Raw genomic sequence first — 18,930 nt, 5'->3', positions numbered from 1 at the left:
ATAACCATATCAGTGATGGTACATATCCCCTTGAACTCCCTGCCAATGACCATAAATGATATCAAACAGTGAACATAATAAAAAGACAAAGCACAAACGTAACACATGAGCAATACTGAAAAATAGAATGGAGAGTAGATTACTCCTGAAGTCTTCATAGAAACAAATAAAATCAACACATTATTCTCCTTTCAAAAGAAAATGATAGAAAAAACACCAATAATAATTTAGCTAACAAACTAAAAAAAAAGGTACCTTTATAACTTGTGAAACTTCGTCATTTTAATTGTAGAGTCCAAGGATAACTTTTGCATAAGATCTACATATTGTGAGACATAGCTATAGGTTAAAGAAAGAACAAAAATTGACAAGGTATGACCCAATAGTTATAGAACTCAACCCAGTATGAATCACATAAAAAAGTTGAGTTCATACCAAGTTCCAGATTGTGAATAGGAATATCTATGAAATAGAAATCATAGATCAACTTAAAAGTTATTCCTTCGCAAGATGAGCATAATAAAAACATGATAAAAATCCCTTACACTGGGAAACCTCGTGATGATTGAAGAAGTATAAAGCATAAATATTTTATCCTACGGCTAACATGTAGCAAAAGAAAACAACCACCCCAGGAAAACACACATATACCACCGTTTAACTTCATTATAATTGAGGCTTCCGATCCAACAATAACGAAGACAGAAACCTAAATAAACAACACAGAGAAGCAAAACCTCTGCATAAGAACACCACATCACTCGATATTCCATAAACTCGAAATGAATAGAAAAAATTGGACTAAAATCGAAGCTTAAACTCGATCGGCTTCCACACACCTTCCAAAATGAACTCAAAAATCAGTCCTAAGGTGGCCAAGAATGAAGATTTCCGCTAACAAGGATGCACGAAGGAGATGATGGGATTGAGGCAATGACAAGGTCACAACTATCTTGCAATGTAGTTTAACTCAAGAGCAACTTAGTTGGACCTTTTCAAAGCGCAAAGGAGCTATGAAAATAATTAATTGAATTCCATGAAGGGTTGACTCAAGGACGGCCAAAAGAGTTCTTCTGTTGAGTCAACTCCAAAATTGTCAGATGGAAGAAGGATAATCTATAAGCCTAACTTCATGGCAGATTCAAGGAGCATCTCAACCGTCTTCACTCACTTGGCGAATGGGTTGAAAATTCTGACGTAATTAAGTAAGCTTTTGAGGCATTTTCACATGCTATCATCCCGAGTAAATACATATAAAATATCTAGGGACCTGTATAATATAAAATTAGATGCGTTATTTTCTTAATTTAAATTTTATAAACATACTATATATTATTTATATGTGAGAAAAAGATATAATTTTGATTGTAGGTAAATCTAATGCAGTCGATAAATGTAAAATATATAGGGTTTCATCATGTTTTCACGTTACATTTGACTAGAGGTGTCAAAAATAAATCCGATCTGACGACTCAACCCGAGTCGACTTGAAAAAAATCAGATTCGGATTGGGCATTTTTAGATTTGGGTCGGATTCGAGTTGGAGGATTTTTTGGTTGAAATTTTTTAAGTTGGGTCTTCGAGTTGACCTGAGTTGACCTGGGTTTACCAAAATATAGGGTTTAATGAATTTTTTTTGGAGCTAAATCGAATTTTATTTTAAAAATCCAGATATTGGTCGGGAACATATTTGATCATGTCTCAATAACAACCTTTTATTCAGAATGTCATATACAATTAGCCAAACAATAACATGTGGGCTTTATTGCTCATTTTCCCACCCTCCTATATAAAGTCAGGTCGGTAAAAAGGTGATTGGAATTATAGGGCTCGATATCCTTAGACCCACAGAGCATGCCAGATAGCTCTCAGGAAAAACCCAACTCGATTTAAATAACTCGAGATATTACTTCAATGACCAAGGACTAGTCCCCAGTAGTAAGGACAACCGATTAAAAGGTTGGTCGGGTCTCTCGAGGCTTAAGAACCCACTCTTTAGAAGCAAGCATTCCTGCATATATATGATTGTCCTGTCATAGAATCGCTTGGATCCAAGGGACTCGTTTCTCTATTATTTCATACTCAGATCTCCAGTATCACACAACATATATTTGAGCGGCCCTAAAGACAGAGCGTTCTTACAAAAAGCAACAGCTCCGTTATACATATTGATCTATCACTAGATTAAGTGATCGGTCGACTAAATTTCCAGTCATAATATATCTAATGGACAATCTGTTAGAGAATACTAGTAGTTTATCAGAGAATATTCCTCTATGAACACAGACCTCTCATGGAACCTTCCTTGAAGATGATTAAACTTTCCCTCAACCAACACATTCTGATAGCATATTCCTTCAACCGTCTCATTAATGGTGTCAATTACCAAAAGGGTATACACGGGTAATAGAATATTCCTAGGACTATGTCTATACGCCTTTCCATGATGAATATATTCCCTTGCTTGACAATTTATGACACATAATATTCTATGTTATCTCATGATTGCGGAGGTTGTAGAGGTGATATATAAATGGGGATCCTCTCCGATGGTGAGGTACGCACACTTCATATATTTTACTATACGTGCATCTTGCTACTCATTTACTGTTTCGCTTCCCGCTTGGGCAATACACTAACTTGAACGTCGGAAAACCTTTGTTAGAAACTCTTTCCCTAGTTTTTGAGCACTGACGCCTTGTTTTCTCATTTCAGTGTGTATAGGAAGAAGTGCACATCAATCCATAGACCTTGATTCAATCTGGAAGTCTTTTCCCAGTCAACACCGCGACTACCTACTCAGCATACCATCTCCAATTTTCATATAGGAACAACATGCATGATTTGTGATATCTTAATTCTATGCTTCATTTTTCATGCTTTATTACTCCTAGATGTTGTAATCTATAAGCAATAATACAGTAATGTATTTGCACAAAAAAAACAGCTAGCATGCAATAAACAGATAAATAAAAGAGCAGGGTTAGAAAATAGTTATCCGGGGTTGAAGCGTCGGCGTGCCGACTGTCCTTAGAGAATTTATCGTCGCCCCACGGTGCAAAGGCTCTCCGGCAAAATCCTCCCAAGATCCGACAACCACTCGTGACGATCGTAGGTACACTCCAAGACGATCGTCACACTCGAACCCAACCTCAGATCGCACAGACCAAGCCTCAGGACTGTAAAACTCGGGGACCAGAAAAAGACCTCAGATCGCAGAGAAGAGAGGAGAAGAAAGTAGGAATAGCTTGAGTGAATAAGAGGCACAACGCCTCCCCTTTTATTCACTATGAAGTGACTCGAAGCACTGCTTCGCCAGCGAATAGAACCGGAGAATCAAACCAACTGGTTTGAACCATACCAGAGACTAGTAAAAACAGACCGGGCGAGGCCCACGAGCTGGGGATTTGCACCCCCCTGCGCGCGATAATCGCGTGCGTCGCGCCCGATTTATGGATTTCCGGCTCGAACCCCCCGAACCCACTTGATTTGGGCTTGACCCGCGCATGCGTGTAGGTCCACCCAACTTTGCTAAGCAAGGATGGAATGACTCCATATATAAGGTCATTCCAACCTTTTTTGCTTAGTAATGTGGGACTAAATGCATACACATATGCATTACAAAAAACAAAGAAATAATTTGAATTTTCAAAAGAAAACAATTTTTTAAAACAAAATTCAACAATCCCCCACAAATTCAAATCATTTCGGTCGAAAACAAAAATATGTCCTGAAGCTTGGTTGCACTTACAGGCGGTCCGGTCCGTTTTTGCCAGTAATGTATAAGCAATAATACAGTAATGTATTACTCCTAGATGTTGTAATCTATAAGCAATAATACAGTAATATATTTGTACAAAAAAAAACAGCTAGCATGCAATAAACAGATAAATAAAAGAGCAGGGTTAGAAAATAGTTATCCGGGGTTGAAGCGTCGGCGTGCTGACGGTCCTTAGAAATTTATCGCCGCCCCACGGTGCAAAGGCTCTCCGGCAAAATCCTCCCAAGATCCGACAGCCACTCGTGACGATCGTAGGTACTCTCCAAGACGATCGTCACACTCGAACCCAACCTCAGATCGCACAGACCAAGCCTTAGGACTATAAAACTCGGGAACCAGAAAAAGACCTCAGATCGCAGAAGAAAGCAGGAATAGCTTGAGTGAATAAGAGAGACACAGCGTCCTGCGTCCTTTCCTCACGCGGGAGTGCCACTTCACCTTGAATCAAACCAACTGGTTTGGTTCAGACCGAACCATACCAGAGACGGGCAAAAATGGACTGGGCCGCCTGCAAGTGCGAGGCCCACAAGCTGGGGATTTGCACCCCCCACTGCGCGCGATAATCGCGTGCGTCGCGCCCGGTTTATGGATTCCCGGCTCGAACCCCCCGAACCCACTTGATTTGGGCTTGACCCGCGCATGCGTGTGGGTCCACCCAACTTTGCTAAGCAAGGATGGAATGACTCCATATATAAGGTCATTCCAACCTTTTTTGCTTAGCAATGTGAGACTAAATGCATACACATATGCATTACAAAAAATAAAGAAATAATTTGAATTTTCAAAAGAAAACAATTTTTAAAACAAAATTCAACACTAGATACTTCTCCCATTTAATTTAGAGGGCAGGAGTGAAGGTTGGAGCGAAATGGAAAGTGAAGACATTAAGTTTGAAGAGGGCATGGCATGCCCAGACATGGGTGCCTGTGCCCAGCGACATAGCCTATGCCCCACTCGACCACTTTGCCAAGACCACCCATGCCTAGCAACACGGCCAGTGCCCCGCTCTACCGCTTTGCCTTATCGCTTGTGCCTAGTGGCACCATCCATGCTTAGCTCTGCTAGTTTGCTATGGCCGCCCATGCCAATGGCATAGGTCGTCCCCCGTCAGATCGAAAGCCCCCAACACCTGACATGGGTACCCATGTCCTTGGCATGACCTATGTTGAATGTTCAATTTTCTGCACTATTTAAGGTGTTCTCTTCATTTGGATGGGGGATCTCAATTTGGGGTCATCCAATGACCCCAAGGAAGCTAGAGGAGGAGTCTTTTAGGTGCTCAAGAGTCATCTACTCATCAAGGAGAGATCGGAAGCGACTAGGAAAAAGATTCATAAGCAATCTTAAAATTTTATTTCTCTTTGTTTTCCTAGATTTGAATATGATTGTTTGAGATGTTAAACATGTTTTGTGATTGGTAACCCCTTTTCTAGATCAATGTTAGAATCCATGTCAACTCAAAAAAAAAAAAAAGGAAATGATTAGTGCCTCAAATGATTCTATTGATAAGGTAACGAATTCCTTACTTGACAAATTATGTGTTACAATCCCTTACTCAATTAAGTCTTTAGTTAAGTCCGAGTCCAAAGTCAAGTCATTCCTTAAGAAGGTAAAGACCTTATGGGGGGGGGGGGCTAATCTTGACTCAACTTAGAAGGTTCAAGGTGCAACCTAAACTCAAGTGTCATAACTTGAGGAAGATAATTGTGCTTGGAAAACTCAAGTTGAAGAATTAAGATTAATGTTGGACAAATTTACATTGGACTCCGAGTACTTAGATATGATATTTGACTCTCAACATATTGTGTACAAAACTAGACTTGGATTTAACTCAAGTCAAAAGCATATATAGTTCGTACATGTCTTTACTAAATAGGAATAAGATTGATTATGTTAAATGTAGAAAGAATTGGATTCTTAAATATTACTTAGTGAACAGAGTTAGACTTAACTCATTTTAGATACCTAAACAACATGTTCATTATATTGACTCATTGAAGAACCATTATAAACATAAGAAGAAAATTATAGAAAGCTCTAATTTGGGAGAGTTGAAACTTAACTAAGTTAGCCTAACTTTTTTTTTTTTATTTATTTATTTTGGTACTAGATATCCATCCGACTAATCCTGGGTTGACCAGTCCGACCCCATGAAAGTTTCCACCTATCACTAGATAAAATGGGGAAGCGCTTGCAGTGAGCGATCCAATAAGTCAACTTTCTTAGGTCAACTATCTATTAAAGAAAATTCATTCGTTGATTCACCCATGCTGGAACTCGATCCTTAGATGTCTAATAAACTGAGAAGACACTCGGTGCACCATTACCCCAAGGAAAAAGCTAGCCTAACTTTTGAACTTAGCATAAGACTCTCACATATTTATTTTACTCAATTATTTTATCTACTATATATATACACATATTTGTTTTTTGAAAATGGACTTAGCCTCAAATCTACCTTAGAATTACATGAACCTATAGATATAAGCATCTTTCACATCTCACATTGTAAGTATATTGAGCCACATAGATGAGCGTGAGATGGTAGGACTTGTGCCTTGATTCCAGATGCTTATTATTTTGCATCAACATGAACGAAGGTTGTTAACCTAAATTGATCACTTACATAACCAACCTATTTAAAACTTATATCTCATAGGAATTAAGTTGAAAATACTTAGTCAGACATATTAAAATAGTTTGAAAAATTGGTTTCAAAATATATTTATTTTCTTAAAATAAATTTTTAATGTGCAGCTAACATGTACAAACAATTTTGATCAGCCATCTTATTCAGGGCAACCTAAATAAACTTAAGGTTCAAAAATATTCAAGTTGGGGTGGTTCATTTTATTAGTCTCTTGTTTGATGAATATATGGATTTTGGATTTCATCAACTTGACTTAATTACCAATTTAACTTTGATGCATGACTTAGAAACTTTTATGCTTAGCTTTATATTTTATGCATGTTTTACATTTTATTTTTTTTAATTCATTTTATCTATGTTCTTTTATGCTTATTATTCTGTCCCAGGGCTATGGTATATCACAGTAGGATATTCAGATTATCATTCAGATATTTGCAATTCGAATTGTAATTATGACATATTTGTAGGAAATTTTTCTTCAAATAGAGGGTGCAACCAAAGAATATTGGGCTTCTGAGCTAGTCGTCGGGTGCACTACTCGATTTATCTTGATGGCCGGTGAGAAACTTTCATGGGGTCAGGCCGATCATCTCCGGAATAGTCAATGAGGCCAACTAGGATTATCATTTTATGCTTCTTATTACTCCCACATTCTAGCCATTTAATGATCGACTATAAACTGACCTTATGATTTATCTCTCTTTATATAATCTAGGAATAAATTGTAAAAAATATTTAAAATGAGCGTAATAACTTTTCACTATAATTTTATGTTTCTTATTGCTTAAGTTTTATTTATTGTTTATCATGCTCATTAATTTTTTTACTTAAATATGATGTTTATTTGGATATTTGCAATACTAGTTGCTCATCTTATTTTTAAATACTTGAAAATTCAATATTTATTCCTTTATCCATTACATGCTTAATTTATGTTTTCATGAGTAAATTAAAAATATAGTATTTAATATAGGGGGGTAATGTATTTTTTAAAGATTTTTCAAAATCAAAAGAAGACCAAAGTTTTCAAAACTTACTGAAAATGTTTTGTAAAACCTTTTTTTAAACTTGTTGATTGCAAAATATTTAATTTTTTTTAAAAAAAATTAAAATATTTTTGAAAATATTTTTGAAATTTTTTTTGAAAATTAGAAAGTATTCTTTAAGAAATTATTTTGAAACATAGTTTAAAATATGGAAAAATTTAAAAGATATTTTAGAAGGTTTTCAAAGTCTTTTTCAAATAATAATTGATAGGTGTTTCTTTCTCCTTAGGTTGTCCCATGTCTGATGTATGTTATATAGGAATTATATATTCATTGTACAAAACAATTAAGTCATACCTCATTGCGGTAGAATTCGGAAAGAAGAGAATACTGGGTGGAGGAAGCCGCCTCTTGTTATCGGAAGAGCGATCACAAATACAAAACTGGAAAGCCCTTTACAAATCCACAAATCAAATCTCACAGCTTCGGATGTTCTTCTTCCACGGTGAAAATGAATCTCACATTCTTAACCTCTCTCGAACCACCCTTGGATGCTCCCTTTTTAATGGGAATTACCCCAAGTAAAAGAGATATTTTGTCCCAAATAAAGTGGGCAATGTAGGCATGCCTACATTCCCATTTCCTATATCTCTCACTCATTCAAGGTAAGTCACTAAGACTAGTTAGCCACAAAGATTAAATAAGTCATATAGACTATATAAGAGTTTAGTCACAATCTATATCAAAACATCCACTCCATACTTAGAGAAAATGGTCGGTACAACATCAAGCACATTAAGTCATAGTCACTAAGAAGATTGTTACACCTTATATACTTTCTCTCTGAGTGATCAATGCTAATAAAGTTATTACACTTTACTTAGTCGCTCTTCCAAATGAATCAGAGACATTCTCATAATAACATATAGTCACTCTCATAATGGTACATATCTGTTATCCAGGAAACATCTAATCTTCCAGTGGCATACAACCATTATCTTGGAGATATCCATGTCTTACTATTTATCCAGATTAAATAATCTTTATTTACATCAATATGAACATCTTTAATCCATTATAACGACTATTATGTCAAGTGCATGCTCCATATTCAATATTCACAATCATTTCTATATATAACAGAAATAGATCGATCAGTGAATAACATCAAAAGATATAAATCTATTTAAAGTTTCTTTTTAGCTAGAATTTATTCATTCTAATCAATCGCTTTCCTAATTATGCTCCATAGACCGAATCATATATAGTCATAGGATATATGCTAAAGTAGCAAACACCGATTAAAACTTCAAGTAAACAACTAAATAGTCACTAAGGATAAAACTGAGATTAACTTATAATCTCAAAGGTCTCATATAGTAGAGAAACATAGATCCCTTCTCCTACTACCTTTATTGTCACTATAGCACATGTTGTATGAATCACATGCTATGATGTTTTTCTCTTTACTAAAAAGAACACATATTTTTCTTAAATTTAACATTGTACAGATTTTGATCTAGACATACCTAATTCTAATTCTGAATTCAATTTATGAATTCCAATCTGGCTTCCAACAAATTTAGTAAATGGTGGATTCATTTACTTCGATCATCACATAAATGATCTCATCCTAACACAATTATCAAGACGACCTTAACTTATGAGCATGTCTCTGTTCACAGCTACATAAGTTGTCTCATAAATAATAATCTTACCTCTATTTATACCTAACAAATAGAGATGATTGTCCATGTGAGTGGACTATTCTCAACCTGCCAATATGCTTATTGAGACTTTATCCAAATGTAACATAGACATTTACACTAAATAGATCATGACATTTTATATTTTTAATTGTTTTTATAAAGTGTTACATTTTACGAAGTTTCAATGACTTTACATGCTCTTTAAATGACTCTTTAGTCATTGGCTTAGTAAAAAGATCTACAAGCATAATACGTGTAGAGACATACTCCAGAATTACCTTCCTTTTAGCCATAATATCTCTCATAAAATTATACTTAATTTCTATATGTTTGTCTTTACTGTGATATTTGAGATCCTTTGAGAAAGTTATTGCAACTTGACTGTCACATTATATAGTTATTGGACTCTCACTATCCTCAATAATGTTCAGATGCTTTAAGAAACTTCTTAACCAGACTGCTTTTTGCACAGTGAAAATGAATCTCACCTTCTTAACATCTCTTAAACTATCCTTGGATGCTCCTTTTATAATGAGAATTATCCTAGGGGTAAAAGAGATATTTTGTCCCAGAGAAAGTGGGCAACGTGAGCATTTCCCATTTCCTACATGTTAAATGGCAGAGAATAGAGTTCAAAGTTAGAAAAAAGGAAGAGAGAAAAGTTTACAAGGATAGAATAGAAGTTTTAATCAAGTTAGTCAAGGGAGAATACTAAATTACTTTGAGGATTAAAACTAAGGAAAAAACTCTTTTACACAGAAGGAGAGTAAGAGATTTATTCAATTACTGTAAAAAAGGTAATATGCTGACCCCAAGTGTCCCATATGGCTAGCTTCATAGCCATTTGTAGAGAGGTAAATTAGAAAATTATAATTGACCAGCATGTGAGAGGGTGTTATGCATGATTTTTACCAAGATTCGACCCATGCATACTCATTATAGCCATATTACCACATATTAGTCAACTCAGCCATGCCTGGGTAGTAAGAGATTTATTCTAGGAAAGAGAGAAAGTTGCATGCATTGCATTATTTAATATCTTCCTCTAACATTAAACAAATTATCATATATAAAAACGAGAGTGATTATTGATGCGTACATATTGAATATATATTTTAATGTATGATAGAAGAATTTAACGCTAGGTTGTGTGTGATATGATGTGTTTGTCAAGTTTACGAGTGTAGAGAACTTTAATAAGGAAAGACTTGGTAGGTTAGGTGACCAGATACTAAGTAAAGGAAGATTTAATGCGTCATATGACCAAACACTGGATAACAGAAGTCTTGGTGGGTCAGGTAACTAGATATCAAACAACCGAAGACCTAGTGAGTCATGTGACTAGACACTAGGCAACAAAAATTTTTTTAGTGGGTTAGGTGACCAAAATCAAGCAATAGAAACCCTCATGGGTCAAGGAGACTAAACATTAGACAAGACAACTCTAGGTGCATGGTTCTGGTGACCAAGCATGCATCAAGCTGAGAAAAATTTGATGGGTCAAGTGATTAAACATTAGGCAATGAAAAGTCTGAGATGGTTAGACGACCATGCATCAAGAAATGAAAGTCTAGTAGGTCGAGCAAAGGAAGACTTGATGAGTCAAGTGACTGACATTAGATAGCAACATATATCCTAGTGGGTCAGTAGGCAACTAGACCAAACACCTAGCAAGGTCAATCTTGGGGGTAACCAGGTAAGGTAAGTTATGAGAGACTCTAACATAGAAGATAGACAGGAGACCATCCTCTTTTTAGGTTGAGGGTAGTCTAGTAGTTAGATGCAAGCCTAACAGAAAAACCATCCGATGTTTCAAAGTGTCCAAAGTTTAGTTTAATCATATGTATTGTATCTGTGGACTAACTCTGTATTGTAGGAAGTTGGCTGATTAAATTCGAAAGGTAAAGGAGATCGTAATCAGGTCTAGGTGACTAAAAGTATCCAAGTAACTCAAGGACTAGATCAAACCAATCTAGACAAGTAAGTCAAAAGATGGGATTTGACTAAGCTTTTAAACAACCGGAGAGGTGCTAGGTTAGATAGATCTGATATGTTCATGGATGAAGTTGAGTCAGCAGAGTTCAGGCGACCAGAGCTATTCTAGGCAACTAGAGGGTATCACATCAACAATTCGAGTCGGTTCGCAAGAATATATATATATATATATATATACATCTTGCAGAGTTTTGGAAAGGTGAATATTAGAGCTGCTTTTCGGGAGGAATCCTGGAGGGAAGCCGAATCACGTTAAATACACTTATCCTCTTTTGTGCGTGTTGTCTTATTTCTATTGCATTTGTGATTTAAGTTTCCACTGCATAATAGCTTTATTTAATTTTCACTACATAAATTGTTTTACTTAAGTTCCACTGCAAATAATAGCTTTATTTAATTTCCACTACATAAATCGTTTTACTTAAGTTCCACTGCAAATTACTGTATTGATATTTCGTTGCCTTATACTTTGATCAGACTCAATTAAGAACTATCATTTCAATGAAAAGTTATGCTATCGCCCCTTAGCTCAACCCAATCCTACATGTATAAGGGCTGACCAGTCAACTGTAAAGAAATTCAATTGATCAGTATAGTTGAGTTGACTAATAACATAGTACTCGATCGATGAACCAAACTTCTAAAGTTACCAACAAATTCCTAAGATTTTAGGTGTGTTAAATTGGATTTTATAGTATGTCAATTGCTGTGTCCAATCGATTGGAGGAACATTCGATTGGGGCTGTTCATAGGGTTTGGGCAACTAGTGAATAGAATGATTCTATTCATAACTAAGTCGATTGAGTAATCAACTAATGATATCAAATCAGTTGACTGCTTATCCACATGAGAAGTAGAAATTGTAAGGATTCTACCCTTCTCTGCCGTTAGGCATCTAAAGGTTTTAAGAGTTTTAAGTTATATTTGTGATTTGTTTAACTTATATACTAAATTGTGTAGGGTCTATCAAGTATGCAAGTTGACGTGTATAACTAAGATTTGTTATGGCTTGATGACTCAAGGTTTATGAAATTAGAGAAGGATAGCTCATTCAAGGGATTATAGGGCCAGGAGCATCAAAGCATAACTAGTTGGGGAGGATATCTAGGTAAGTAAACGCAAGAAGAATGATTGAGGAGTCAATGGCTTGGAACATCTAAGGGGTGCAACTTGTTGGTAAAAGACTTCAAGAGTTGAAGAAACTCCATGAGATGTGAGTGGAGCGACTTGTATAAAGGGTCGAGCATAGACAACAAGCTTAGGTAGACTCGACTTTAGAATTAATTGAAGTCAGGGGAAGCAGACAACTGGTGTTAGGATTTTAGTGAGGTAGTAGCTAAGAAATCTACTCCTTGAATGTATAAGAAGTGATAGAGACTTCTAAAACTGACTAACTAAAATTTATTAACCCTTATTAGAAGCTTATATTTTCTTGAGAATTCCTTTGTAAAATAGTTAAATTTGTTTGATGTTTTTCTAGTTTAATTGAGAAAGAAAGAGATAATGACTTGTTGGGTAAGGAGTTGAAGCTATCAAAATATCTTGATAACTTAATTGCATGTTTTTTTTTTCAGTGTTACCAATTTTATATCACTAAAGTAATTAGCAAAAGTATTAAAATCATACTTATTTAAAACGCTACCCCTCAAATATTACCCACACCCTTCTATCCTATCTTCGGGTCGGACTTGATAAACCCGACCCGGTTTCCTTTTGTCATTTCTTCTCTCCCTTTGGCCCGTCGTGCAGATCCAGATCCAGGAACTTCATCATGGCGGAGAGTCTCCTCCCACCTCGATCGCCGACGGATCTTTTCGGCGATCCCATCGACGCCAAGCCGCCCTGGTTCAACTCGTCGGCCTTCCTCGGTGAAGACTTCGATCCCGATTCCTACGTCGCTGACCTCCGCACCTTCGTACCCCTCGAGAGCCTCGCGGCTGAGCTCCGCTCCTACCTCGCTGACCTAAAGGCCGAGCTCATCGATCTCATAAACCGAGATTATGCTGATTTTATTGGTCTCAGCACCCGCCTAGTCGATGTTGACTCTGCTGCCGCACGCATGCGCGCCCCGCTTGTCGAGTTCCGCGACAAGGTTGCTACTTTCCGCGCCGTCATTGACGCCGCTCTCACCTCGATCCGCAGTGGTCTGCGCCAGCGAGCTGAGGCTTCGGCTGCCAGGGAGATTCTGGAGCTACTGCTCGATACCTTCCATGTAGTCTCCAAGGTGCTACATAACTCGAACCTTTGTAGCGTTCTTTTGGCTCTTTAGCTCGCTGTCTTGGGCAACTGTAGAGTTTTCTATTGTTGTCTTTTAGTTATCTGAAAGAAGTCGTAATTTATTATCAATTTATATGCGTTTTTTCTGTTCAGTTGATTGCCTCTATGTGTCTGATCACAGTGATGATATTGATGGGAAGAGGGTTTATGACCTCCTTGAAAATTCTCATTCTAAACAATTTCGAGCCTAAATTTCTGACTTAAATTAGGAAATCTGAAATGACTAGAAAAATCCAACCTCACTGGCTTCAAAGAGGTCAAAAAGTAGCCATTCTAAAAATTTTCATGAATATGTTTGAGACCGAGATTATTTATGCAGAAGTTGAACTCCCTCAAAATACATGCAGATACAATTAGGAGATGAGGTGCTTGATCACGTGTCAATGTATTCTTTTACATTGAACGGTAGTTGCAACATGTCAAATTGGTGGCAGCTGCTTCCTCCAAGGCTATATGAGTCCCTTCCTGACACCCCTCAAGATTCCATGCTGAGCACTCAGCTCCTTAATTTCACTTTTTTGGAAATTATGGCTGTGTTAAAATGCGACCTTCCTTGTACAATTTCAACACCTTTCTCTTATAAGCCCATTCAACTATGACTCGACCCCACAAATTACTGATTTCAACCAGTAATTTATAACCTCATCATCAACCAATCTGGGAGATTCATTCATTCTACTCTGAAGTTGAACCAGCACAACCACAAAACAGTTATCACTTTGTTGAACAGTTTGTTGTTCTATCACTATGAAATGCAATAAATTATAGTTCACTTCCACATGCAATCACTGGGTATACGTTCTACAGTGTATTTTATAAATGTAGGTGTATGCCATTTAGTACTCATGTCCGCGTAAACTTTTGGCTTTTCTGCTGTATAATCATCTTGGTTTCATTTCTGAAGTTCTTATGCCATATCAAAATCTTGTGCCTATCCTTTGACTACTGATGAAATTTTTTTCCTTTAGGTTTTGCTATCTTATCTCTCCCTACTGCTGGAGATTGATGTTTTATTTTTTAGTTCAAATACAGAACTTTGGATAAATTACTTTGTTAGATGCTTGTGAGACACTGGCATTTTGAATTGTTCATTTGCAGGTTGAGAAACTTATCAAGGAATTACCAAGCTCTCATTTTGGTCCATCAAACACAGAGATTGTCCCTGCTGAGAAAGTTTCTTCAGCCAATGCTAATGGCGCGCTAAATACAGAAGTCGGGCCAAATCATAGAGAAGATCAAAGCATTCTTTTGGAAAGAATTGCAAGTGAAATGAACCGGCTTAAATTTTATATTAGCCATGCGCAGGTTTTTTCTTTCATTTAGTTATAAATTCAAAATTTTATCGAATTATTTATCATTTTTTGCCATTGTGCATTACTTGGGATTTGGGATTTCTTTTTGCTACATTTTTCTATTGCAAATCTTTGCATCTAAATTTGACAAAAATTGAAAAATACACTTTAGAAACGTAAAAATGTGGCAATACAATCCTTCAACATAGATATGATCCTCATTGATTTTCATACAATTTGGTATTAGCTACACAAACAAGAACAGTTTTTCTATATTTATTATTACCTCACCATCGCTAAGATGGATTTTTATTTGCGGTACAAAATTTAAGCTTGTTGACTTGTTGAGTTGTTTGTGAGAGGAAATCAACACATTGTTCAGTCATACGCATCTTCCTTTTTTGCAAGCTTTTATCTAGTACTTGTTTCTTAATTAGAAATTAGTGTTGGAGGATCATAAGGCCGTGCTAGAGGGGGTGATTGGTCAACATCTCTAAATTAAAGTTTGAAAGATTCTCGTTAATTGCTTAGCAAGGTAATAACATAAAAATCGCAACAGAAATAAAACAAATAACAACAAACGATCTAACATGGTTCACAACTCCCCATGAGCTGCTACGTCTGAAAATTAAGTCTCGAACAGGCCACTAATCTTTTTCCTTCTTGGTAAAGTTTCGGAGGTAGAGAAAGCTCTTATCCTTGAGAAAGATTATACTTAAGTATACAAAAGGTTCTCAAAGGAGTTACAAGAATGCTTAGAATTAATTCAAGTATTGTTGGGAACATTAGGTCTTCAATCTTCACAAATATAGCCTTCATTCAGCTTGTTTATTTATGCTTCCCGACGTCAACAATTGACTGGGGTTCTTTATCAGTTGGCTGGTCTACTGTTGTCGCTAGCTGATCTGACTGTTGCTGCTTTATCAATGGACCTTGCCACATTGGATCTTGTAGAATGTTTTCATCAGTGGATTGTCACTCGAATGTTTTCATTAGTCGATTGCCCTTGATTAGTCGACTCAGTTGACTCGGCCACAAACAAAAACATTCAATTCAGTCCCAGTCGACTACAATAGTCAATTGACCAACACTTGACTAGACTAGCAGTTGATTGATATAAACTTGTTGAAACCTAAACTCACCTAAACTCTCTTCATTTGAGGTTTCGGGTTTCATCGGTCGATGGACCAGGAAACCATGAACAAAACACCCTTCTGTTTGAAGCCATTGAGTCCACGACTCAGTCATCAGTCGATTAGTGTCAAGAACCAATTCATTGGTCCCATGACTCCGACCACTTCTAAGGTTGAGTCTTCGTATGTTGAGGTTCTTAGATACATATTTTTTCAACACTTAACAGTCCAAGAGTTTACCTTGCCTTGAAGCCATCTCTCGTCAGGTTATTCGTCCCTCGGAAGCACCCGAGCCTGCGGCTTCTCCTTATGCCATCTTTCACGCCTTCACTTACAAAGTTTACTTCCTCGATTCAGTCATACTCTAATGCTTCTCGTCTTGTGGTCTTCTTTGATATCCACGGACCTTAGCCACGTCAAGTGTATCTCTTCAAGTCCAACACTCAAATATACATATCAAATACAACAATAATCATAACTTAAATTATTTGCTCAATCCATCAAAACATCGATTGTACCCAGATCTCCATAGTTGTGATTGCACCAACACATTTCCATTTGATATGCTTTTATGGGAATTTTCTGCTCAGTGTTTTAAATGACTTAATGTTTACTTAGGGAAAATGTTTAAGTGGAGCTACAATCATAGGTGGGTGCATATGAAAAAAGGTCTTAAATGTTAAAATCTAATTAAAGAACTTCAATGATAAAATCTTAAATTTTTTTAAGTTCAAAAAGTAATAATATATAATTTTTCTACTTAAATTTGTTTGTAAATCGAATAAAATGTCATACACCATTTTGAGTAGTGACTGTAAAATTGTTTCTATATGTGAGCCCTTCTAGTTTGCTGAAAGCCCTTTAATTCTACTCTAATGAAAATTGCGGGTGCCCTCTGAAAGATCCTTATAATGAGATCAAAATCAAGGATTCTGTAATGCTGGCTGAGATATTATTTATTTCACCAAGGCTTGAAATTTTTGTTATTAAATATTTAACATATTCAGTATCCATTGCCCTTATAGATTTTGACTTTAAATTGTAAAAGTAAATGCACATTATTACATTAATACAATTTTATGAAAAAAGAGAGACAACTTAAGCACTGAAGCTTAACAAAAGCATAAACAAGAAATATTATATACTTATGGATTATTTTAACTTTTCATTATTATGAATAAGATCAACTAGTTTCTTGTTACTCACAACCCATCTTTTTTTATTCTTCTTTGAGCCAAACCAGTGCTGTTTACCAATAGCTCTGTAATGATTTGATCATTTCAAAGAAAAAAAAAAGAAGCAAATCTGAGGTAGCTCCTTATGTGCCATCTAGGCACTTGAATCGTTTGCAATTGTTGCATGGTCTATGTTATAATGCATGCACTAGGTGGTAGGCCACAGAACATTATTTTTGTTCTCATTCATTATCCTTCTTTCTTTTAGAAGTGGTGTTAACTAAAAAAAAACTTCAAAATGACTTTTACCAAGACATTATGTTGATCATCAAGTGCCAAAAATGAATATAAATGATTTTGGATTGTATGTTGACTTTCTGAAACTTGGTTCTCTGTGACAAAAAGCACATGTTTATATTCATTGCTTCTAAGCTACACATTCCCCCTTCTATCCTCACGTGGCAGAATAAGCCATGTTAGTGCTTTTGGGTTTTCACTTGGTATCCAGGCTAGATATCTAAGATTATCAGTTTATCGCCTTTCAAATCTTAGCGCACACAAAAGTTTAGCCATTAGCTTTTGCATTTATATTTTTTATTCTTACGGTTCCTTTTTGTTTATGCAGAAAATTGTTATATTACATACTTTGTTTTAAATTGTGGCAGTACAGGATCTCCCCTTCATTGAGAACATGGAGAAGAGGATACAGAATGTTACTTTGATGTTGGATGGTAGCTTAGGCAATTGTTTTGTGGATGGACTAAAACATCAAGATGCAAAGTCAATCTATAATTGCTTGCGCGCTTATGCTGCTATTGACAACACTTCAGCCGCTGAAGAACTTTTCAGGACAGTCATTGTGTCACCTATGATTCAGAAAATTATTCCCCATGACAACTTGCAGGTGGTTAGTGGTGCTTCCTTAGATGAACTTGAGGATGATTATCAGCAAATAATGCAAGGTGTCAAGAAGGATTGCAAATTTTTACTTGATATATCTTCAACAGGTCTCTAAGATAATTAAATCCTGGTAGTTGTAGATGATATGTTTTATTCAGCATTTCATTTTCAGCTATTGTTTTTTTAACCTTGTTTATATACCTCTGTGCTTTCAGCAAATTCTGGCTTCCATGTTTTTAGTTTCTTAGCCAATTCAATCCTTAGAGAGGTTCTTATTGCAATTCAAAAAGGGAAACCTGGGGCATTTTCTCCCGGAAGGCCTGCAGGGTTCTTGAAGAATTATAAATCAAGTCTTGGTTTCCTTGCATTTCTTGAAGGTACAGATTCCATTGCCGCAGATTTACATGTTCTTATTCATTTATTTTTTAAAACGTACTTTGCTTGTAGTTTAAAAGGCTTGAAAGCACCTAACCAGAGTCAAGCATAACAAGCTGATGCATGTGTGTTTTCTTTTTCTTTTTTCTGGAATCTAATTAACTAAAGTGTTTTCTTGTCTTTTGATAGAATATATAGGAGAATGATTGTATTCAATATGATAATGGTGATATTACATTTTAGAGGCACATGACAATAATGGAAGAAAACACAATCCATAAGTCCATTTGCAGTTGTGAATTGAGAAATATAGCTCCACGAATTGGGAGTAAATCTAAGGAGAATTGGGCAGGGATCATAAGTGAATCAAAGAGAAGCATAGAAGATCAGGGGTTTGTTTTCATTCCCTAACACCCCTCTCAAACAAACTAAAAGTATTGGAAGCATTTTCAATTAGCATTGAACACCATTAAGGATGATAGATGATTAGATGTTGCGGGATTTTTTAGATTATTGCCTTCATCTAGATCAGATGGCATTTTTGGCCTTAAATGATATGCAAAATCTTTGGTTTGAAGGAATGTCTACAATATATTCTGATTATCAAGTATCAAGGATTTAAAAGTCAATTTCAGATGGTAGACAATTGGCCCACTG

General features: G+C 36.1%; 1 protein-coding gene across 4 annotated transcripts in view; it reads left to right on the top strand.

The window, feature by feature from the left end:
* The first annotated feature begins 12,840 nt into the window (after nucleotides 1-12,840).
* LOC122014577 (conserved oligomeric Golgi complex subunit 2-like) overlaps nucleotides 12,841-18,930 on the top strand; it is a 43,808-nt gene continuing 37,718 nt past the window's right edge. For 2 of the 4 annotated variants that reach the window (XM_042570856.1, XM_042570855.1), the window contains exons 1-4: nucleotides 12,841-13,345; nucleotides 14,497-14,703; nucleotides 17,669-18,005; nucleotides 18,114-18,275. In XM_042570856.1, coding sequence (XP_042426790.1) covers nucleotides 12,893-13,345; nucleotides 14,497-14,703; nucleotides 17,669-18,005; nucleotides 18,114-18,275 — 1,159 coding nt within the window. In that variant the 5' untranslated portion in view covers nucleotides 12,841-12,892. The remainder of the gene's footprint in view (nucleotides 13,346-14,496; nucleotides 14,704-17,668; nucleotides 18,006-18,113; nucleotides 18,276-18,930) is intronic. The other 2 variants (XM_042570854.1, XM_042570853.1) reach the window with 1 other exon arrangement.

Source organism: Zingiber officinale, chromosome 8B (genome assembly GCF_018446385.1).
Source record: "Zingiber officinale cultivar Zhangliang chromosome 8B, Zo_v1.1, whole genome shotgun sequence".
In the NCBI taxonomy this organism is placed as follows: Eukaryota; Viridiplantae; Streptophyta; class Magnoliopsida; order Zingiberales; family Zingiberaceae; genus Zingiber; species Zingiber officinale.
The sequence above is the reverse complement of the archived record's forward strand: the minus strand, read 5'-3'. Positions and strand labels throughout refer to the sequence as shown.